Here is a 24520-nt window from a genome sequence, read left to right as displayed (position 1 = left end):
AAAATTATTCATTGAAATGTATTATTTACTGCTTTAATTTTTTTTGTCCTAGTTTATTTACAGACATTTATCAAAAGTGAAGACAATGTCTTAATCGGTGAAGTCTTTTCAACTAGATAAAGACAGTGATGTTCGATTTCACTTCACCTAGTTACCACCTACCTACATACCAAATATAATCCTAATTTGTTTAACCATCTGCCACAAAAGCGTCACCTACAAAGAAACCTACTTTCCTATTCACTCAAAATATAATAAAGATATTTACCCGATCCCAAGCATCGGCATCCATAACAGGTCCACTAGCGATAAACATGCAAGCATGACCAGCTATGATGAAAATCATGGCCAAAGCCTTAATGCCAGAGATGCACTCGAGGCCTAAGGAGTTGTGCTGCTTCGTCGAGATGATCTTCTTCATATTGTTGATCATGGAGAAGGAGATGATCAAGGTGGAAATGATAGACTCTTTCTTGGACCCGTAGTAGATCATGTAGGTCTCGTAGAGTGTGGCGAAGAACAGGATTGTGATGAAGAGCAGGATCAGTGACCTGAAATAGAAAATTCATTAAGTTAGAAATAAAATATAACCTTGTGTCTTTCCGGAGGAGTTTGGCAGAGGTGTGAAATTGGTTTACAAAATCAAACCACTTGAACTCTTATGATTTTTAGTTGAAATAACGAAACGGTGAAATAACGCATTAACTAAAACTTTGCTTAATTAATTACTTAATTTGTCAGTTTATTTAATTTCAAAGGTCCATTTGGGTGTTCCACTCTAACAAGCATACTCCAAAGGCATCAAAAACGTAGACTCATAACATGGATAAAAATAGAAAGAAAGAAACAAAGAAAGAAAGAAACATTTATTTGCTTAAAACATAGGTGGTACCCGGTTTTACAATGGTTAAAAGTTCTAGTTACATTCTGCCTAACTTGGCATGCAAATATTTATACTTACATAATAATTACATTTTTTTTTAATATTCTAGTATTTTAATTATACAAATTATAGTTAGAAATGTACATTGGATAGCCATAAAAAATCCAATAAATATCAACCAAAACTCTAACCCCAATTTTGCTCATACAAAATTTACACTTCCAGAAAGCCCATCGATAGAGCAACATCATTTTATGATGAAACGATAGCATCAAGTATTAATGAAAAAGGAAAGTAATATTATCTTCCAGTGTGTGATCAATCATAATATGTCAGAAGTTACGGCCGTGTTCGGTTGGCACGGAGGAAATATGTGTTCCTAACAAAGTAATATTTACACAAAGAAAACAAATAAAAACAGTAATTGCTGTGATTTTTCTGTCGAAGTAAATATGACTGTTAGTTGTTCCGCTGTATTTTGTTTGGTTTTCGATGTTGATGATAAAATTGAAAGCGCTGGGTATCTCTTATGCGTTTGAAGGGTTGAAATAGATTATTTTATTTTATTTGGGAAAACAAACGATACCACATTACATAGTTCTGTGTAAAAAAGTAACAAGAGGTTGTTTTAAACAAAATCAATGCAGTAACAACAACATTTTCCACATATTAACAAACAAATATATGCTATGAGAAAACCTTATTGCTAACTTAGTAATAATAACTAATCTAACATCTTTGCAGTTTCAGACCACTAGACCAATCAGGCTCTACATAAAAACATCAATGTCGTTCAGTACATTAATAACTTTTATGCGAAAATCATTTCTCTTTAAAGTAAATAGATCAATATCCATGAAATGTTCATTGTACAATCGCATGAGTCGTCCAATGGGTGCCCGCTTACCCGCGTTTGTCCGGTGTGGTGCCTGATCAAACAACCGGTAAACGCGCACTCCACGACGATGAATTGATCTTGGGACGACAAATTTTACATAATTGCCTAGTTCTATGCAATTTAATTTGTTATGAAAAAGATTAATTAATTATTATAATACAGACTCATTATATTTATTAGTCATACTCTTATTAGTGTATGTGTATCTTAAAAGGCGTATCTAATTAAGTAATACGCCAGCCATTAATGTAATAGCAAGGTGACTTACTTAGCTGCTGTTTTTATTTTAGCGACACGATATAGTTTTCAGATTTTACATATTCTAAGACATTGTCTGCGCACTTTTTTTCCTTAATAAGAAACTTGCTTTTTACTGTAATAAAGCTGGCTTCGTTTTTGTAAAAGTTGCCTTTTAAGTTAATTAAGAACTGAAAATACATAGACAGATAGGTATTTATTTAGTTGTTACCTGATCTCTACAAGCGAACATTTATATGTGCATGGAAAACACCAAAAGATCGGTATTCGGATTGCTTTCAGACTTGGGGAATGGAGGAATAAACTCTATATAGAAGAATATTAAATGTGTGCCCTTCAAAAGTAGTGTCAATGAATATAATCAATTTATAACTACTCCACTTAAGTGAGCCTATTCACCCTTACTTTCAAATTTTATCACATTTTAAATCTGGCTTCTTAGTATCGAAAATTGTTAATTTCTAAAACTTTAACTAAAGCTAGGCAATAATTAACGTCATTCATCATAATCTAGACACTAGAGAGTTAATTACTAGACTGAAACCTAATTATACCTTACGTTGTCAAACGAAATTGTGAATAGGGTAAAATTACCAGCTATCGGCCTTACTTGTGAGTCGTGAATTTATTTTCAGTGTTCGGTTACTTTTTATGTACAATTACTTTATCTGATTGTGTCTGAAGAGGGGGTTGGCTATGCGTCATTGTACGAGTCAAAAAAATGCAACGAAAATGTTCACTGATTTTTAAACACCGGCAATTAGGTCGTTTTTAACTCTCCATAATTGTAGGTTTTTTTACCAACAAGAGCCGTATTTAAATTACTACTACAAGTGGCTACATATTTACTATTTATTTTACCATTTACCAAAAAATCGTACCTACAAATGCACGACAAACTGATCCTATTATCCAAAGACCCTAAAAAGGAAACGGTAGCGTAATTGGTGTCCCCACCCTTCCACAAAGTCGCCTCGATTATGTCCTCCAATATCATCCCACCGTGCACTAAATCATGGGAAAATGGAAGAAATATACGGCGGGGTAGTAACCTGTGTGATTTATTATCTGTAGCCTGCCCTAGCGTGGGAATGTGGACTTTTGAGGATTTTCTTCTAACCCATTGTTGGGTAGCGTATGGGTTTTATGAAATAAAAAAGGAATGACTTTTCCTGCTGAAGAGTATTGCATTTTATATTTTGGTAAATAATATTTATCGGTATGAAGATATCGTTGCTATGTAAATATCTACCTACTTGTTTACTGTGGTCAATTTGCAAAGAGTATTTATGATAGTATTCACCAAACTACGTATGTTAAACCATCTGTTACATTGCACGGCGTAGTTTTTATATTTGAAGTACTTCTACCTTTTCTTCGTACCATTGTACTTTAGCACCTAACATTTATCGTATAGCAAGATGTTTCCCAGTGTCACAGTCTCGCCACTGACTTCGTGTGGCAGGCGCTTGGCACGCAGACGGCTAAACTAAGTAACTCACCTCCATACTTTACTATAGTTACCCATATAATTGTGCTATAATACTTACAAATAACCGACATCCAACGCAGTAATAGCAATAAGTCTCCTAGTGTAACAGTCCCGCTCAGTAACCTCGACGCCTGTGGTGTTACTGACGGTGTGAGGTAGCACGCTGCTCACGAAACTCGCCACTGACTTTGCGTGGCAGGGACTTTACTCCCAAACTCACCTCTACATATTACCTACTATAGATACCCACATTGTACTACAATACTTACAGATAACCAACATCCAACGCAGTAATAGCAAGAGGCCTCCTAGTGTTACAGTCCCGCTCAGTAACCTCGACGCCTGTGGTGTGACTGACGGTGTGAGCTAGCACGCTGCTCACGAAACTCGCCACTGACTTTGCGTGACAGGCGCTTGACTCTCAAATTCACCTCCACATGTTGATATAGACACCCATATGGTACTATAATACTTACAGATAACCAACATCCAACGCAGTAATAGCAAGAGGCCTCCTAGTGTTACAGTCCCGCTCAGTAACCTCGACGCCTGTGGTGTTACTGACGGTGTGAGCTAGCACGCTGCTCACGAAACTCGCCACTGAGTTTGCGTGACAGGCGCTTGACTCTCAAATTCACCTCCACACGTTGATATAGACACCCATATGGTACTATAATACTTACAGATAACCAACATCCAACGCAGTAATAGCAAGAGGCCTCCTAGTGTAACAGTCCCGCTCAGTAACCTCGACGCCTGTGGTGTTACTGACGTTGTGAGCTAGCACGCTGCTCACGAAACTCGCTACTGACTTTGCGTGGCAGGCGCTTGACTCTCAAACTCACCTCCACATGTTACTAGATACCCATATTATACTAAAATACTTACAGATAACCGACATCCAACGCAGTAATAGCAAGAGGCCTCCTAGTGTAACAGTCCCGCTCAGTAACCTCGACGCCTGTGGTGTTACTGACGGTGTGAGCTAGCACGCTGCTCACAAAACTCGCCACTGACTTTGCGTGACAAGCGCTTGGTACGCAGACGGCCCAACGAAGAGTTTCACCTCGGCCTGTTCGAGTCTGTAATCAAACAAGGGATTTTTGATTGGATGTTTCTTGGTTTTATTATTATTTACTGTGTTTACTCCGTCTAATCAGAATTATATAGGACATCACTAGAGCACTGAACACACTGTTCACACTGAACACACTGTTCGTCAAGCAGTATTTTCTGAGTACTAAAAAAGAGGTTCTCTCATATGCATTTATGCCACCCTGATAAATTAAATCTGCATGAAGCTGGGTGTAAATAAATCTGGCTGAGATTGGGTGAGTCAATATTTTACAATAAGCAAAATACTTAGGTTTATAGGTAGGTACTTATTTTGCATGTTTTGAATAATTAAATACTCGTGCTATGACGCAAAATGGGGTAAATAGACAAATAAATTGATGACATTGCGATAATATTACTATCGACAAACATTATCTATGAAAGACGTGTTAAACCAACATTGAAATTTAACTACATGCAGTGCTAACTATTCAACGTTCTGTAGTAACTTGCTAACGATCGGTTAACTAGGGAACTCGTCAGGCTAATTACTGGTTAAACTATCGTCCAGGTGATAGTAGAGTGCAGTAAGAATGAAAGAATAGAAATATATAATAAGTTTTACATGAATTTTGAAAATGCATTTTAATTGTCAGTTGTTTTCACTGGGAATGATAAATGGCGTTATGAAATAATACGGTTAACAATTTATTAATTGACATAGGTATCGGGATATTGACTACTTTTTTTCTGAGTAAGTTTCCACATTTTAAGTGTTACAATTAACAGTAACATAATCATAGTTACGATTTAACTGCTAAAATGAATATTTGAACGAAGTCTGAACTATTTTTATTGCAGTGTTTCAATAGACTTATCAACTTGTGAAACTTAGTACCTAGTCATTTTATATTTGCATGGTTAAGTACACTTTGAAGAAGTATAGTCAATATTTAGTCATCGCTTGCTCGTTACGTTTCGATACCTGAACATTTTCCTTATTTTTATATCGATTATGATGCGTTTAGATAAAGTTATCCTAATATTTAAATAAATATTACGCTTGTTTGTAAGTTACGCTTTCTCGTTTCAAAAGACTAAACCGATTAAAATATTTTTCTGAAAATAAGCTACTTTTAATCCAAGTTCGAGTGTTAGCACCATCGAGTATGAATGATATTGCAGACGAAATCAAGTAGGTAACCAGTAATTTTATAATGTGTGTGTCATTTGTCACTTAATAATAAAAAAATAATAATAATAAAATTTTTATTTATCCACAGTTACATAGTTTGCCTTAAAATTAACTTAGGTATATTGATTTGGTGTAGGTAACTATATGTAGTAGCAGACATTGGTTTTTTTGGATCGGCGGTCCCCAAACTAGGCTAGGCCTGTATCTTGGGAGCCCGAGTTGCGGTTACAATGAGTACTTTTGTCGAATTATAGGTCGTATGCGGTGTTTATGTGGACAAAAATAGAATATAAAAATTTAAATAAGACGTAAAAGAAAGCTAAGAAAGTTATAACTAATTGGAGCATCTTCTAAAAAAATAAAATTGTCTCTTTCTAGACGTTAAAAGTAAAATAAAATATGTTAATAAGTAAAAAAGTTAAAATTATAACAAAATTCTTAATTTAAATCGAACTTAGCTTATCAGTCTCAAAAGAGTGAGTGTTTGTGTGTGTGTGTGTGTGTGTGTGTGTGTGTGTGTGTGTGTGTGTGTGTGCACATGCGTGCGAAGTATGCTAATGCATCCTTTCGAGTGTAGATTGTGTTGTGAGAAGATTTTCTGTCTCTTCGTATGAGAGTCCTGTTAGCCATTTTTTGATTATCTTCTTACACGAGGAAAGTGTCAGCTCATTTGTGTCGTGCGCTAACCTGCTGTGTACGTTATTAAAGACAGTTGTGTGGAGATAGGTAGGGCAACGTCTGGTTAAGAGGGAAGTCGTGCGTGGTATTGGGATTTTGAATAATCGTTTTGAGGTGAGTGTATTGTAGTCTGGTCTTTTTTTCAAGGTTTTGTGTGTGTGTAGGTATGCATTAAGAATAAATAGTTGGCGGACACGTAGAACTGCAAATTCTTTATATAGGGTGTCTGTTGGGAAGAGCCACGGCTTTTTAAGAAGTACTTTGATCACTGCCCTTTGGGCTCTTTCAAGGTCTATGAGTGTGGTTTTTCCCGCTCCTCCCCAAACAGATATACCGTATTGAATGATTGATTGGCATATGGCGTAATATACCGTGAGGAGTATGTCTTTTGGTGTTCGGTCTCTGAGTTTTTTCATGATGTATATTAGTTTTCTTACTCGACCTGACAGAGATTGGATGTGTATTTTAAAGGATAGATTTTCATCAATGAGGAGGCCTAGGTAGCGGATAGATTGGGTTCGTTGAATGTGTTCACATGAACAGGTTTCTCTTGATGTGTTTGGAGTGCATGTGTGGAATTTGAGTGAGAGATTAGGAGGTGGACTGGACGTTAGGGTTTTGAAAAATGTGATTATTTTGGTTTTTTTTATGTTAAGTGTTAGTAGGTTGTAGTTTAGAGTTTGTGCTACTGTTGCTAGGCCTTCTTCAGCTAAATTAAATAAGTGTTCCCAAGTTTTGGAATGAAAGATTATGACAGTGTCGTCAGCGTAGGATATTAGTTCTGCGTTCGGAAGGTTCAGATTGAGTATGTCATTCATATAGATTATGAAGAGAGTGGGGCCCAAAAGACTACCTTGGGGAACTCCGAAGTTGATATGGAGTTTATTACTAGTGTATCCCTCAGATTTGACATACTGACTGCGGTTTGTTAGATAGCTATGAAACCATTCAAGCGGCTTACCTCTAATACCGGATGACTCTAATTTTCTGAGGAGAAGATTAGTTGAAATTGTATCGAATGCTTTGGCTAGATCTAAGAAAACCGCCATGCATCGATCCCCCCTTTCGACGCAATCTGATATGTTATTTGTTAATAGTAAAGTGGCATCTTCAGTAGACTTCCCTTTTCTGAAGCCAAATTGTCTATTTGAGATGAGGTGGTTCTTTTCTAGGAAATTTATCAAACGTGTATTTACAACTTTTTCGACACTTGTCACATAGATTTTAGTTTATCCTCATCATCTACCTACTTAGCTCTTTTCAAGTGTAATACGTGGCAATAGGAGCTTAGTATCTTATGTACTGGAATGGCAAACCATATTAGTATTTTTCATAACACCTTAATTTTTTGGGCACCATTCTATAGATTATTTTTCATTCCTATTGTTCCCCACTATCAATTCTTGCTTACTTACAGACGACATTCCATAAGTCCCAGGTAAGAACCCTAAGGAAACTAACTAAACTAATAATGCCACAGAGTCTGAAGTCAGTCTGACTTGTCTTTCACTATGACAACGCTAAGCAGAATTAGTCGGATTACCGAAAGGGCCTTATTACTAAGTTCCGAACATAATGCCACTGAACTTAGACTGCTAGTTCTCGTTCCGTTGCAGTAGTGTCTCTTAGAGAATTTAGGGAAAATGTAAACGGCAGATATGTGTGTGTGTGTGCAAAGTCTAATGGTGTATTTATTTAGTATTAGTATTTAGTACTATGAAATGTGAGACACTATTAGAGGATAATACTAGTCATAGAAGTTTTAGCATGAAATAGGTATGTAACATACAATACAAGCTGTTGATTTGCATCCGTGCCATATTCAAGGAGGTAATTAAGCTAATAATTCTCGACCCAAATCAATAAAAATTTGGTACGTAATTTTTTTTCTCTAATTTTTTTTCGGAATTCCGTAAATGTCATCTATCCTTATTTCACTCATAAATTTCATTCATAAAATTGGATTACTTCGGAAATACCACGACATTACAATGACAAAAAAGCAGTGCATATTAGTTATTTTCCATCTACTGTAATTCCAATCGATTATTTACGTTTTTTATGTCCTCCTCCTGAAGTATGGCACAAATGCAAATCAACGCCTTGTATTTACAAACTTTAGCGTTTGTACCATTACCTATTAGCTGGTCGACAGCGGTTTCACTTTACTTCCGTACCTGGATAAAACAAGGTCTATGCCTATGTTTTTTCTGATGTATGAATAATACACCACTTCCAAGTTTGATCAAAATCATACATCTTTATATTTTTTTGCATTTATAATATTTCTAAGGTAGTATGGTACGCTTATAGTTTGCATTCTACGGGAACTCTGAATGGTATGTAGGGACTTCCAAATAAGTAACTAGAAACTTTAAAAAAAATCTGCTGAATACCAAAAAGAATTAAAATCTGGGCATTATGCCATATATTATTACCTTATTAGTCTCATGTTTCTGCCTCCACTTGATAGTTGCAAGGCAGTACTGCCCCTCAATAGTGACTCCATTATACCCTGGGTCTTCAATCGCCACGCACTCGTCGAAGTTGCCCAAGTGATAGGAAGACCCGAAGAGTAGACCTTGAGGGGATTTCGCTGATGCATCGAACACTGGAAGAAAGATATGATAATAAGTCTTGGATATGGAAACTAGATAAATAAATATATTGGGAATGGTCGGCATACCTAAAGATAGGATATAGATATAAAATTAATGGTCTTGTTTTTTTTTTCAAAACTGGGGTTATTAGACTTTGTTACAGTTTTTTTGTAATAGCTAACGAACACGGTTTTTTTGCAAACCCATATATAGGCCATAGCAATCTACATGTATACCTAGTTTTAGCTTGTTTCATTTAACCGTTGAAGCTTAGGGTCACAAACTTTCATATTTTTAGGAAGGATTAATTGGTTTTGTGACGTAGGTTGGCCTACTGTATGCATTACATTAAATGTCATTGTTTAACTAAGGTTTACGCGTTTTAAAGAAACCTTCGTCCACTTTATACACACAAGACGTAATCAAGTCTAAAATTAGACGTCACGCGCCATTTAAATTCGTTCTAAACATCTATTTAATTAATACACACAATAATAAATTTACTGTCAAAACATGGAAATTTTCCAAAAGCATCGGACTGTATGAAGTTCATAGTAATCGCACTCATGGACAATCGTTTGTACGTTTGTATGCTACACACGTTGTAACTGCTGTACCAATTCAGATTGGGTCGTTAAGATGGCTATCTTTAAAACGAGTTTGCTTCTAACTCGCGGTTAGTCCATTTTTGTGCTAAGGTCTTGATGATCGTGGGATTTTATCTTGCGTTAGATCCTTGATAATACCTCTTAACTAAATGGAGTAACTGTTAACTTACAGTTAGTAAACATTACAAGAATAGGTAGGATTTTTGACTAGAAATTAAATAAGTATTTTCCTCGAATCCTCACAACTTTTCCTTCGTTTAGTTCTTACTCCTAAATTAGGTGGATTTATGTGCATATTAAAAATATATGCAGTTTGGTAAAAGTACTTATATCAAATTCAGCTGTGTCGAGCCTTCAGACTAATAGTCCTGGAAGAAAATCCTTAAGCATTGGAGTAAGAGGGTTCATCCCGACAATTAAGTACCAACTAAAAAGTACCCACAGTTACAACTCGTACGAGATAGAGCCATCAATCTTTCTCTTTGTTATAAAACAAAGGAGTACTGAGTTGCGGAAAACCGGAGTCCTTGCGAGCGTCCTCACGAACCGCTAATGGTTTCCCGGTAACATTGGCTATGACATGTATAGTAATTATGAGGATGTCACGGTTTTGGCAGACATGTGGATGCAAGATTTTTTGGCAGGGAAGCAATTTCCAATATGGAGAATTAGGTTGGTATCTTTATTCCTTAGAGTCCCGACAGTTGGCCCGATGGTTAGTATTTTTTTTTAAAGAAAATTGAGAATCCAATGAGTCTTTAGTCGATCTGATACTGTTCAATTACTCGATCCTTGTTATGTGTGTACTATAATTCGTCTCTATACTTATTTATGAGACCGAAAAAACGATCGGCCGATTAAAAGTTGGCAGTGTTGTGTTGGTAGTCCTCTGAAGTCAGAATGTAAATTGTAATTTTTGCATCTAGTGTACACTATAGGTACGACTGGCTTTAAGTCGAATTTACTGATGTGGTTGAACTTCTCAAGAGCCTTTTGTGATCATAGTTATTTTTGGTTCATTAAGCAAGTAGGTACAACTAAATTACTTGATTTTTTGTAACACAAATGAAAAACTACATCCTGTTCATACCATCATGTGAGTCCATTGAATTCACCAAATTGAAATCGTAAGTGTGAATTCATTATCACATGAAAAAGACCCTTGATGAACAACTAAATTTCTCACAACCTTAAATGACTAATAAATGGGAAACTACGTCTATAAATGACCTGAGTCTTAACCGTGTGGATACGAATTTATAAAATAAATAATACTCGAACTTTACTCTTTTATTACCAGCAAGCTGTTAATAGATTGTACAAACAACCGATAGTCTTACGGCCGCTCCTAATATTCAATCTATCTGCACATTACAGATAGAATTTTGTGTGAATGAGCAATGTCAAATCCCTAACTCTAGTAAGCAAAACTGCTCAAGTATGAGGGCGCGGGTTCGATTCCAGGTCTGGCAAGTACCAATGCAACTTTTCTACGTTTATATGTACTTTCTAAGTATATCTTAGATACCATTGACTGTGTTTCGGATGGCACGTTAAACTGTAGGTCCCGGCTGTCGATGAATATTCTTGGCGGTCGTTACGGGTAGTCAGAAGCCAGTAAGTCTGACACCAGTCTAACCAAGGGGTACTGGGTTGCCCGGGTAACTGGGTTGAGGGGGTCAGATAGGGCAGTCGCTCCTTGTAAAGCACTAGTACACAGCTACAACCGGTTAGACTGGAAGACGACCCCAACATAGTTGGGAAAATGGTTCGGAGGATGAGTAAGCAAAACAGCAGATAGATATAATAATGAAAACGGTCCTTGTTCTGCGGATATTAACCACCAAACGTACCTACAGTGGATTATTCACACATTTGTTTAAGCTTCCGTGGGTTGTAAACCATGGTTGATATTTGCTAGAATCTGTTGCTCATAGGTTTTCACTGCTTAGACCAGGATCTGATTATGTACCTTGACGTAACTATGGCTTTTTGCCACCTCCCACGATTGTGTAAATTCTGATTCATAACCCAAGTTCTGCTAGTCATCATTAAAATGTCTAGTATTCCGTGTTAAGCATGGTGCAAAAATATTTATTTCTTTCGTGCCCACTAAATTCCTGTTGATTTTTACCATAAAAAGGCACGGAAATAGTGCAAAAGTAAAAAGTCTTGTTCCACCAGCAAGATTTAATACACATTATTACGTACCACTTTTTTATGCTAAGTGTGTAAATTAAAAACCGAGTCCACGAATGCTTTACGTCTTACATTTCCTTCTAGCGTCACAAATGAAATAAAAATTAATCCATTCTCTTTATAAATGGCTGGGTGCAATAAATATGCAGATAACGTCTAGATTAAGGTAGCTGCAGTGAAAAATTTCGCACTCTAAGTGCAATTTGATGGCGAACACGCTAACTTAGTGGTAGAAAGTGTAAAATAAGGAAGGAGTTTGTTGACTTGCGATTTGTGTACGAATGATTACAATCTTTTTCATTTGGTGGAACGCATCCCTTCTGAAGACAATTTTACTATCGTAAGAGTGATCACAGTTATGGTTTTTGCCAATGAAAAATTTTCTATTTCCCTGCTCTGTAGTTCAAAACAAATGTTATTTCCAATGAGTTTTGAACGTTTTGAACATTATGTCTATTATCATATTTGCTTTGTATGTGTAAGTATTATAGGACAAAAACAATTCAAATATTATCACAGATACCTAATTAATCAGTATAATATTAATCATATAAAAAATGTTTAATCAAAAATAAAAATGTAGGTCAATAGTCATCAAACTTGTTTACCAGCCAGTTGTAGATTCAAAGATCTTTAAGTTAAAAATATTTAAACTAATCCTAAATCCACTTTAAGCATCCATTTTAAGCTGTCCAACAAACTTGCATGGGCACTCGCATATTTATTTACTTAAGTTTATGTTAATAACATCTCTGTAGTTTTGAACGTATTTATTTTAAATGCTCACCAAGTTCAGTGACTCTAATAAATGTTGGAACAACACTGAAACAAGTTACTATTGTTTGTCTATACTTATCTAGATTTTAGTTGTTTTGTTTGGGGGAAAAGGCTCCCTACTATACTGATTTGAAAACTGTTGGGAAGCTACTATCCCTGAGTGATGTACCTAGGCATATTTTGAAGAAGTTTCCAAAACACCGCTAGTATAAAGGTATTTTAACCCTTATACTAATGAAAATAATAGGGCAAAATTATTAAACGAAAAACTTCCTCTGAATCAGATTGTCTAATATTAAATGCATCCCAAAGTTTGCCTTTGTTAAGTCCTCCATTGAAAAATATTATGCATAATCTAAACATGTATTTATTAAAAACAATCAAATTATACCAATAGGAAGAACCCTTCAACAACAATAATCTCTAACAGAAACTTCCCTACGATTTCATAGTGTGGAAAGTCTGCGCCAAACATGGTAGATTAAAAACATTTGTGCGACAGTCGCTCCGTCAGGTGGAGCCTAATTAAATGTGCCGGGAAACTTGGTCGTCACGAGTGTGGGCCGAGATGGGAGTAATATCAGAAGGTGAAGTTTTATAAAGACTATAGGTTAACAAATATGAAGTGTTAATCTGTACCTTATTACTACCATTGTTTAGTAAATATCGTACCTATTCTCGTTTTATTTGTGTATGTCACACATCCTCCGAGCCTTTTTCCCAAACTATGTTGGGGTCGGCTTCCAGTCTAACCGGATTCAGCTGAGTACCAGTGCTTTACAAGAAGCGACTGCCTATCTGACCTCCTCAACCCAGTTACCCGGGCAACCCGATACCCCTTGGTTAGACTGGTGTCAGACTTACTGGCTTCTGACTACCCGTAACGACTGCCAACGATGTTCAATGACAGCCGGGACCTACAGTTTAACGTGCCATCCGAAACACAGTCATTGGTGTCTATGATATACTTAGAAAGTACATACAAACTTAGAAAAGTTGCATTGGTGTGTATGTCACACGAGGATTCAATTTTACAATATTTGTGAATTCGACTATAGCTCTTCTATCCCAAAATAATGCATTATTATGTAAAATCCTACCGTTTTTTTTCTATTAGGCTCGTTTGAAAAGACTAAGTAAGGCACTCGAAGATATGCTGCGCTGATTTCCTAAGATCCAGGAAGATGACGATGACTTGGATAACTGTAACGTCTGTACGTGTGCACAATCAAAAGTGAAAATAACCTTCTGTATTTATCTACAACGTTGTGTAGAGCACTTGCCACCAAAAACGGACACGACGTGAAGTGGCTAATGCTTTTTTAGTTCCATTAGCAAGACCAGCCAGACCGACTAGTAGATGACATACCGTGACGTCGCTTATACACTTAGCAACTGTGAACATTAGGCTATAAAGGATTTTGTTTATATATGACTTGCAATAGAAGATACTAAAATTCGAGTGTCTAAATCCAGATGTTTACTTAGAATTAATACTGCAAAGCTTTTATCAGATCCCATGATAGTAATTATCACATACCTACTGTTTGGACTGTATTATATCATTTTGTTATCATGGCTTGTCTACCTACATGTAGATTTATTTGACACTTTCGTATTGAATTCTCACCTTCAGGTAAATCTGCAATGCTGCTTCTTATAGATAGATCTCTTTTAATACGACGGAACCTCACAAATATTGCCCAAAAATGACCAAAAATATTCTTCAACTTCTTGTCTTTTCACACGTGTAACCCCTATACTTCAACCTTTTACTTCAGCATCAAATCGAGAGCAACAAAACACCTCATCGTTTTAGTATATTGACACAAGCACACTCAGTAGGTCGCCACTTAGATTGTGTTTATCCGAGTCTGTTTGTTCGCCTTCTATATTATTAGTAGTTCCGTGTTCAAACATAGCTTTATTGGTTACCGAAAATCTAGTGTGGTTTTGCAAATCTATTATTTTAGTTGTAGTTTTGCTTCCTCAGAGTACCCGCATAGGCGGACTATAGTTTGTTTGGGCTCTTAAATCGGTATGTAAATAAATTGTAGTACGCACATTAAAACGATCAGGTATTTGGTATGTATCAGACCAATTAAAAACTTCAACCATCGAGCCAACTGTCGGCCGACTGTTTAGTCCGTAGTACAATCTAAAGGTATCATTGTTAAAATACGTGTATGATTTCACAGGGAGAAATATTCTCAACATTAAAAGATACAATTATTAAATTAGCGAGCATTCGATTTTGGACTGGCATATCAAAACTTTAGATTTACGGCCAGTTTCTTCATCAAAAGTTAAAGTTAAAGTAATGTCTAACTAAAGTAAAAGTAGCGGTCAAATTCGTTTTTTCAAGGCTAAAGTGACAGCAAAATTCATAGAAAAATTTAATTTAACGTTACTTTTACTTTAGACATTACTTTGGCTTTAACTTTTGATGAAGAAACTGGCTGTAAGAAGAATAAGTTTAGATCGACTCACGAAAAAGACTCCAAGAAAATCTAACAGGAAAAAATATTTTTCAAAACGGTAGGTGATGTAAAACCATAAAATATGACGTCATTTACCTAATTGTAATTTTAAGCGTCACAAAATGTTATTGACCTGTGTTCATTCATTTTAATATGTTTGATTGTTTAATCAATTTGTACCTTATGAATATGATGTACACTCATTCTGTCATTTGAACATCTTTGGAAGTTGTTATGGGAAGTCAGAAGCCAGTTAGTCTGACAACGAGTCTTACCAAGGTATTTCGGGTTGCCCGGGTAACAGCTTGAGCAGGTCAGTTAGACAGTCGCTCCTTGTTAAACATTGGAGTTCCAGTGTACTGTATAGTTATCGGCACGGATATTGAGCTCTCGGCGGAAGAGTGGGGATCGCTTTGCGCACTGCACACATAAGGCAATAAACCAATAAATCGCTTCTGCGCAGGTGAAGGTCAGGGCTCAATATCCGTGCCGATGATTATATCCGGTTAGACTGGAAGCCGATCCCAATATAGTTGGGAAAAAGCTAGGCGGATGAATACCCTCCCTCACGTAAGTAATGTACCAACTAATTTAAATTATTTTGTCAATGACCATAACGTATTTCTATTAGCATACATGTAATAGAATCTACATTATAATTTTGCCATGAATTACGTCATGTACGTATGTAGTCAATACATTTTCCTCAAAAGGAAACAGTGGAATTTTACGTAAACTACACTTCCTATGAACTTCGATCTCATAAGATTTTGTATTCAATCCTTGTATAAAAAAGTAATTATAGATTGCCAGACTGGTCTTGCGTTTTAATATGTTTTTAAATATTTGAATGTTTACAGTTCAAAGTGCTAAGTCTCAATGCATCTAATAGTTATGTACTTATCATTATAGCGTTATTATTTTTTGTCGTCAAGTAGCGCGAGTCGCACATATTTGCAGTTAGAGTTGCAGAAGGCGTATGTATGGCTCACATGCAAGACTAATCTTACGGACCTCCTTGGCTTTACGAAAACTGTAAAAAGAATATTCATCATCATTTTTATGTTTCGAGCTTTTCTCCCAACTATGTTGGGTTCGGCTTCCAGTCTAACCAGATGCAGCTCAGTAGCAGTGTTTTACAAGGAGCGACTGCCCTATCTGACCTCCTCAACCCAGTTACCCGGGCAACCCAATACCGCATGGTTAAACTGGTCAATAAGAACATTGTCAATTGACAATTATTACTTCAAGATAGTATTCAGCACAGTTAAAATAATTCTCTTGGTAGTGAGTATCTTCTATAAGTCTTGTAGCAGCAATACCTAAATAATTAAATATTATCCATGCAATAAATCGCGATAGCTCCGAAACAATTGTCTCAACGAGATAAATGGCTTAATTAATATTACTACTTGACCTCAGACACCGAGTCAACGCCTTTTGTCGGCAACTTACGACAAGCTAAGAAAAGAGAATTAAAATGATGGCCTTTTTGATAGAGCTGTAAATGTCAGAAATGAAAATTAAAACTACACTTTTTAATGTCTGTGTTACAACCTGTATATCCAAATAAGACAGATTATCTTTGCTATACTATTATAAATGCAAAAATAACTCTTATTGTCCTTTCTGATGCCTGTCGCGTCTTCATGATAAGCCTACTCTAGTGTTTTAAATGTGAAGGTGCAAAAATAGTAAAGTCAAGAGCCTAAAAAAAATACATAGGTTACGTTTTATCCAGTAGATACATAATACAATGTACTGCCTTCAGGACGCGGGTGGAGCCGAGAGGAACAACCAGTAGTAAATAATTTACGGAATAATAGTGGTCCATATACAACGTTATTTTTTGTTTATGCGAAACCTGATACACCTATCTAGTATTTTTATGTAAAGAATCTATGTACGAAATTTCAAAACCGTATCATGAAAAATCACAAAGTTATAAGCTTGTTAAGTTACAGGACTGTCCGTAAAAATACATAATCACCACAAAACGCACATGCCGCGCAACGCGATAGCACTGTGCGCTCGCGCCCGCTATGAACTCGCCGTGACCTTTGTTGTGCGAGAATAATACTTATTTGTGGTGTCCAACATTCAAAGTTTTTTAGATAATTTTGGGAAAAAATATAACATGGTGTAAAAACTATTGGAATCGATTCAGTTACTGATTCTGAACAAACTATATTCAGGTTTCGCACAAACAAAAAATAACGCTGTATATTTTTGGTTATGTCACTTATATCAAAAAGCACAACTACCTGGAGTATTTTTTATGAATTTAAATAAGACTCGTTAAACTACAAATCTCAGTACATATATTAATTACCTTACTTAACGACCGCATAGCTCCATTAATGAATGAATAATTTTAGTAAAAAACGTTTAAACATTATTTTAAACATATAATCTATGATTATGTCAATATTGGACGTCAAAGCACACAAGTTGTAAGCATAAGCTAACAAAGCGTCCATTCACTGACTTTGTATCATGACGTCATAGTTATGACGTAGTTATAGTAAATAGTACTTGACCATGTGTTATCAAAGGCCTATTTTGTTGAGTCGTAATGCAGTATACGGACAATCTCCGTTTGCGGAAAAAGTATATCAAAATGAACGATTTGTGTAAAGCAAGCTTCGGAATAAAACATGTTAATATTTTTAAAAATATTAACATGTTTTATCTTAAATCTTTCGCGGTTAAATAAAGATAAACGATTAAAGATTAAGAAACAGAGTAATATAATTTCCGAATTACCCGATTCCGCTTCCACAATAAATAGTTGAAATACTTTTAATTATGCAGGAATGCGTTCAATGACCTTAATTATCCACATAATGCATCCGCATTACACTTCTAGACATTATCTTTGGCACAAAAGTTAAGGTAAATCGATCATTGTTCCTTTTTACCACCTTCGCATATCATCATCCTCCGAGCCTTTTCCCAACTATGTTGGGGTCGGCTTCCAGTCTAACCGGATTCAGCTGAGTACCAGTGCTTTACAAGAAGCGACTGCCTATCTGACCTCCTCAACCCAGTTACCCGGGCAACCCGATACCCCTTGGTTAGACTGGTGTCAGACTTACTGGCTTCTGACTACCCGTAACGACTGCCAAGGATGTTCAATGACAGCCGGGACCTACAGTTTAACGTGCCATCCCAACCACCTTCGCATATAAGGAAATAATTGAACATCATATATATCCAACGTGCTAACATTTGACCACGATCAAAGAAACTGCAATAAAAATTGTTGGACCAAATGTTGGTGATACACTAGGTGGCATTCAATTTGGGTCATTATCAAAGATTTTAGTGCCTTAAAATCCAATGCGTAATAATAATTAGTAGTATAATTTGTGAGACACTGACATTTTACTAATAAGTTTAACTAATTTGCATTATTTAATTTTAGTGTGGTAAGACAATAATAAAAAGTAATAAAATAGCGTAAAGCAATCAAAATATATTATGTAGTTTTTTAGAGAAGTACAAATAAAACCACATTCGAAATTCAAACATAGTATTGAATAATAAAAAGACCTCATCATTTTTTTCTGACCCACATTTGATGCACTCCACTGTACTCACACACAAGTCAGAATGTCACGACAAACATTTGAACAAACAGTGGCGCGAGCTACATTAATATGCTGACAAAGTAACTGTTCTGTAATTATAAAGAGTTTACTCAACAATGAACACACAAACAAACAAACAAATGTTTCTTTGTTCGTCACGTTAGCTGAATATTACATGCGCATGGAATTAGATTAACTTGGGAGCTGAATAAGCATTTATGGCCTTACTACAAAAACTTTAACCCCTGTTTTACACTTGTCTAATAAAATTTTGGCTGCAAAATGAACCATATGTCAACGTCATAATTTGACATTTTTTTAGACAAGGCATAAACTGACGTTTAAAACTTTTTGTGGTAAGACGGTAAATGTTTATATTACTTGTTATGTTGTTATTAACCTTTGTTTTAATTTTTTTTCTTAAGCAGAACATTTCTGAACTTGAGCGTCATCTACTATCTGTTAGGATTTCTAACCTCCGGGCCGCGGAATTGTTCGAAAGAGTTACCGCGGCCCTGGTACATAAAGGTCTTAAGAAGGAACATGATGGGTTTTAGTCAGTAAGAGTCTGACACTCACGCTGCTAACCCCACAGCGGGAGGGGTCATTTGATGACTTCCCATAAAAAAAGAGTTCCTTACCTAAAAGTTTAAACGGGATTCTATTACTAAGACTTTTCTGTTCGTCCATATATCACCAAGCTTTATATCATAAAGACGAATAGTTACTACCGGTCTAACATGTTAACAAACTGGCTTCGAATTCAAAACGGCTGTCAAAGATAGATACATAATTTATAAGATTTAAATATTTTCGTGATGGTACGCGTTATGTTATTTATAATTAACATCAATCGGGTTTATTTACAAAGTTATATACATAGATATTTACAACACAAAAAAACTTTCCTACTATATATATATACACTATATCTAAAAGGCGTCAAAAAATTCATCCCCACCGCTGGGGAATTAATTGTTGGTTTGATTATTTCACGCAGCTGTGTAGTGTGTTTTAAGTTTATGTATCAAAGTATGTTTATGAGATACTTACGTAAAATTATTATGACACAGTACCTAAGTAAGTAGGTACATCCCAAAGCCATAGTTCCGAAGTTCATCATTTTTCCTTTTAGTTCCTTTTAAACTAAATAATTAATGTACCTTAGTATTAAGGTACCAATAAAAGAAAGGAGAAGGAATCAATAAAAATATAATCTTCTTATTCAATGTATTTTACTAGTAGGTATTGTATTGTGACGTTCATGTCAAGCCTCCGCATTAGTCCTTTATTACTCCTATAATGAGACATTCATATTCAATGAATGTACACAACCGGTGTCTGATACGTTTCAGCTATGTATACGGTATAGGTTTGTACATTTACGTTTAAGGAAATATTTTGGTATTTATATGGTGCTGTCTGATGGTGATATATGTATTTGTAGTCGTATCCAATATGGTATACTGTATAATTTAAAACGTTACTTCAGTTTAACGTTACGCATTTAAAGACTTAATTCGTGAGTCAGTTTTCCTCTAGAAGCAAGAACCTAATTTTATGGAAAACATTCTAATTTAGGAATCTTCCTTACTAACCATACTCGGAAAAGTTATAATAATATTCACACCCAACTGCCTTAAGTATATTCCACAAAAATAATTCAACGTTCGCTTTATGTGCTCATCTCAAAATGTTAACAAAAAAACAAGTAAGAAATCGGGAACATAAATATTACAGAGAAATGGTGATAACAGTAGGTATATGACATCCAAAATTCTAAATGTAATGTGATAAATCTCTCTTTAGTGTCTTACGTGAACTTCGGATTACACTATCAGACGATACGTAGGATCGTTTTTTTTTTTTTTTTTTTTTTTATGGCAATCTGCCGTATTTGACGGCAATTTCTGCCAGACTCGCGTAGCTAGTGACGACACATGGGAAAATATGAAACAGAAAAATATATAGAAATTAATGTAAGAAAATAATTCCAACTTTTCCGGTGGAGGATATCGAGCCTGCAACAAAATACATACACTATAGTTCGGCCATTCAGAGAATGCGTTCCTGACACGTCGCGATTGAACTGACGACGTAACTTTGCAATGGCGTTGCAGTTACGATAAAAATATTTTTGCTGGTTGTTTACCGTTTTAACAATTGAGGAGCATTAAAACAACATTATTATATCAATAATCAATGAATGTAGTTACGTCGTCAGTTCAATCGCGACGTGTCAGGAACGCATTCTCTGAATGGCCGAACTATATAATTAATGAATTTGCTTAAACTAACTTAGTACACAAGTAATTATATACACATTACATATAACCATTATGAAAGATATAAACACTGTTACAATTTAACATTATTAGAAGAAATAAATCTAACAAAGGCATTTACCATTACAGTAGGATCGTTTTCTTTTAAGATGATCACGATTCCATTTAAAAATGCGTCATGTTCAAATGACATCTGATATAGGCAGATCCGGAGGAGATGTCAAAATCTGACTAAAACCTACTCGTTTCCATCCAATTGCCAATTCGCGGTAACTCTATCAAACGATTCAAACAACCTTGACAAACTACGCGGAAACCCTGTGTGGTCTTCCCAATCAAAAATTCCCGGTACAATAAATTATTATTTATTACCAACGAAAGTCTAAGTAACATTAACAGTCAAGTATCATGCGACCTTGATTCTCGGCGCGAATGCCTAAGCAGACGTTTGGGATCGACCATGGAGAACAAAATGACCAGCGGAGGTGTCATAACGGAAAATCACTTAAGAAAGTAGCGCGCCAAAATGCGGGCGAGCGGGGGATGAGGAATGTTACTGTTTTCGTCATTATACGTCTTCTTTGGATCTGGTCATTTTTTGTTTTACCAGAAATCGTTGACAGATAACCCAAAGCACCTGAGCGTCTTGTTAGAGCATTCGTAACTGATCGTTTTGTTCATGCCCCCCGTACGAATTTGACCTAGAAGAAGGCGTCTGACCTACCTACATTATGCCATCTCCACTCACCTTTCCTTACTCCGTGGAATTGACTGACTCATACGCAGGTCGCGTGCTAACTAAACGCTTGCACTGTGATATTGACCTAAATTGTGTAATTTTACGTCAAAGTTTGAACACTGGTGGTTGGGTATTGGTTGTTGGTAAAATTCACATGCTTCGCGGTGTAATGGACCTTGGAGGTCAAAAATGGTGGCGGTATGGTGCTGCATATTTTTGGTTTTTTGGAGTACGTGTATACCTATTTATAAAAGTAAAGGCTAGATATAGATGTATTATTCTTAAACGTAAATGCTAGACGTGGATATTTGATTCCCTAGGATCACATTGCTACAAAATAATGATTGCTCCAATTTTGCACTTTATAAAACAGGATTATTTTTGTCATTTGGAATGTTAAAAAGTGATTTTCTCTGATAACTTACTGAGTGGTTTTAATGTGAGTGGTTTTAGTGGCTTTAATCACCTTTATATGGTCGTTAACTTGCATTAAGCACCAGAATAATCCGATTGAGGCTCATTTTTTTTTTGCCCCGTTGCCGCGGCAAGTTGTCGCGCAGCGGGCGGAGCTCCGGCGCGATCTCATGGTGGCCTGGAGGGAGCGACTGTCGCAACCCAGTGCAGGGCACGCCACCATCGTGGCGGTAAGTCCCCTCTTTGAGGAGTGGCTCGGGAGGAGTCACGGCGCCCTCACGTACCGCATGACGCAGGTCCTCACCGGACACGGTTGTTTCGGGAGGTACCTGCACCGCATCGGTCGTGAGGAGGCGCCCGGGTGTCACCATTGTGCGGACAGCCCCGAGGACACGGTGGACTACACAGTCCAGGTGTGCCCCGCATGGGAAGGGCACCGCCGGGTCCTCGTCGAGGCTTTGGGCGGCGGCGACCTCTCGCGTCCGGCCCTGGTTCAGGCCATGGTCCGGGGCGAGAGGGAATGGGATGCCGTCGCCTCCTTCTGCGAAGCGGTCATGATCGAGAAGGAGGAAGCGGAACGCCAGAGAGTTCGCACCTCTCATCCCGGCCACCGCGCTGGACCAGGTAGACACCATGGGCGCCGGGTGTCGCGAGATGACTCCCGGCCACCGTAGGCGTGGGTCTGTGGGCGGTGAGTTCGGGTGGCTCATCGTCCCTCTGTCTGCTTAGACGACAGACACGTGTCGACGGCGCGCGTTGTTCCACGCGCTCCTCAAAGAGATGTCAGCAACCCCAGCGGGGCCCAGCAGGGCCAAGGCCTGCCGGGGCTGCGGGTTGTTCGAAAGAGATACCGCGGCCCTGGTACATGAAAGGCCTATGACGGAACACGACGGTTTTTAGTCAGTAAGAGTCTGACACTCCCTAACCGCTGCTAACCCACAGCGGGAGTGGTCATTTGATGATTTTTGACGTCGGAAAAAAAAAAAAAAGGCTCATTTTCAGCAACAACGTAAACATCATTTTTTTCTTAAAACAACTGTTTACTTCGAAAATTATACGTGAAAATACATAGTAAACAGTTTTTTTTAATAACCAACGATGGTAAACTTGGGCCTTATTAAATTGAATAATAATTAAAAACATGTTAAACAAAACACTAAACTGCTATTTTTATAAAGATGACTTATAAAACCAGTTGCAGATTGACCACAAAACACAATTCCAAATGTAGATTGCAATCAAGTATTCATACCCATATTTTTTAATATTTATAATTAATAGCGTTGCAGGAATAATACGTTTATTATTCGACCGAAATAAATGATATTTTTTATTTTTAGCACCACGGTGTGGTCATATTGACTGCATAATAGTTATTTTTATATAAACTGATACGTCTTATTGCGCGCGAAAAATTCCACTCCAAAATATAAACATGTTTTTAAAATAAGGAAACGTTTGTTACCTGAACAAAATTACTTGCCTTGGTATTTGATAGATTATTTAATTAAAAGTTGAATATAATCTGTCAATGAAGATTCAATTTTATTTATTTAATTAATATTTTAATAACCTGTGAAATGTCATGGAAAATAATATTTTTTGAAAGCGGACATTTTTCACGCATGATTTTATTTATTTTGTAAGTGCAGGTTCAATTGAACGTTTCTCGCACCATTATTTTTAAATAGGTACCTTACTATAAACCTAAATAAGAATAATTTTGTAGTCACATCGGTAATTTCTTAATTACGCACAAGCATGTATAGGGTTTTTGAACAGGATGTCGAAGTCAAAAATAATTTGGACATATCCAACCGAGATAAGCTTAGGTACCTAAAACCATGAAGAGTACGGAAGGAGAAAACATGCTGCGCTGACGCCAAATAAAATTGGGATAAGGGCAAGAGGATGATGATGATGACCTAAAACCTATTTAATCAAATCCTCTAAAAAGAAAGATCACCATATTCCTATTACTTTTACGTAACACAAACCTTCAAATGACATGCACTACGGATAGATATTTTTGGTATGTGCAACTATTTGTTATTCTGTGGTCGCACGCCGTCGTCACATCATTGTTTCACTGACTATTTTACTCTGTGACGTTCAAAGTACTAATTTAATGATAATACCTACTGTATAAAGTCATGTTTGAATTTTTTGGTAAGCTATCTATGGATTCATATTTTTTTGGTGGTGTGATCACTGATCAAGATTAGGTTGACTGGAATGGTACAAAAGTGCTGGTAGCAAAATCGTTTGTGTGATTAGAAGGAATGGTGCCTTTGTATTTGTAACTTCGCTGTTTAATCTCTTCTTACTAGTAAAAAGGCTGATATTAATATATGGTATTGTGATC

General features: G+C 36.5%; 1 protein-coding gene across 1 annotated transcript in view; it reads right to left on the bottom strand.

Moving 5' to 3' along the window:
- LOC124632731 (nose resistant to fluoxetine protein 6-like) overlaps positions 1 to 24520 on the bottom strand; it is a 50008-nt gene that overhangs the window by 8162 nt on the left and 17326 nt on the right. The window contains exons 2-4 of the mRNA XM_047167684.1: positions 8899 to 9071; positions 4420 to 4613; positions 269 to 551 (exon numbers count right to left, since the gene is read on the bottom strand). Coding sequence (XP_047023640.1) covers positions 269 to 551; positions 4420 to 4613; positions 8899 to 9071 — 650 coding nt within the window. The remainder of the gene's footprint in view (positions 1 to 268; positions 552 to 4419; positions 4614 to 8898; positions 9072 to 24520) is intronic.

This window comes from Helicoverpa zea, chromosome 8 (assembly GCF_022581195.2).
Source record: "Helicoverpa zea isolate HzStark_Cry1AcR chromosome 8, ilHelZeax1.1, whole genome shotgun sequence".
In the NCBI taxonomy this organism is placed as follows: Eukaryota; Metazoa; Arthropoda; class Insecta; order Lepidoptera; family Noctuidae; genus Helicoverpa; species Helicoverpa zea.
The sequence above is the reverse complement of the archived record's forward strand: the minus strand, read 5'-3'. Positions and strand labels throughout refer to the sequence as shown.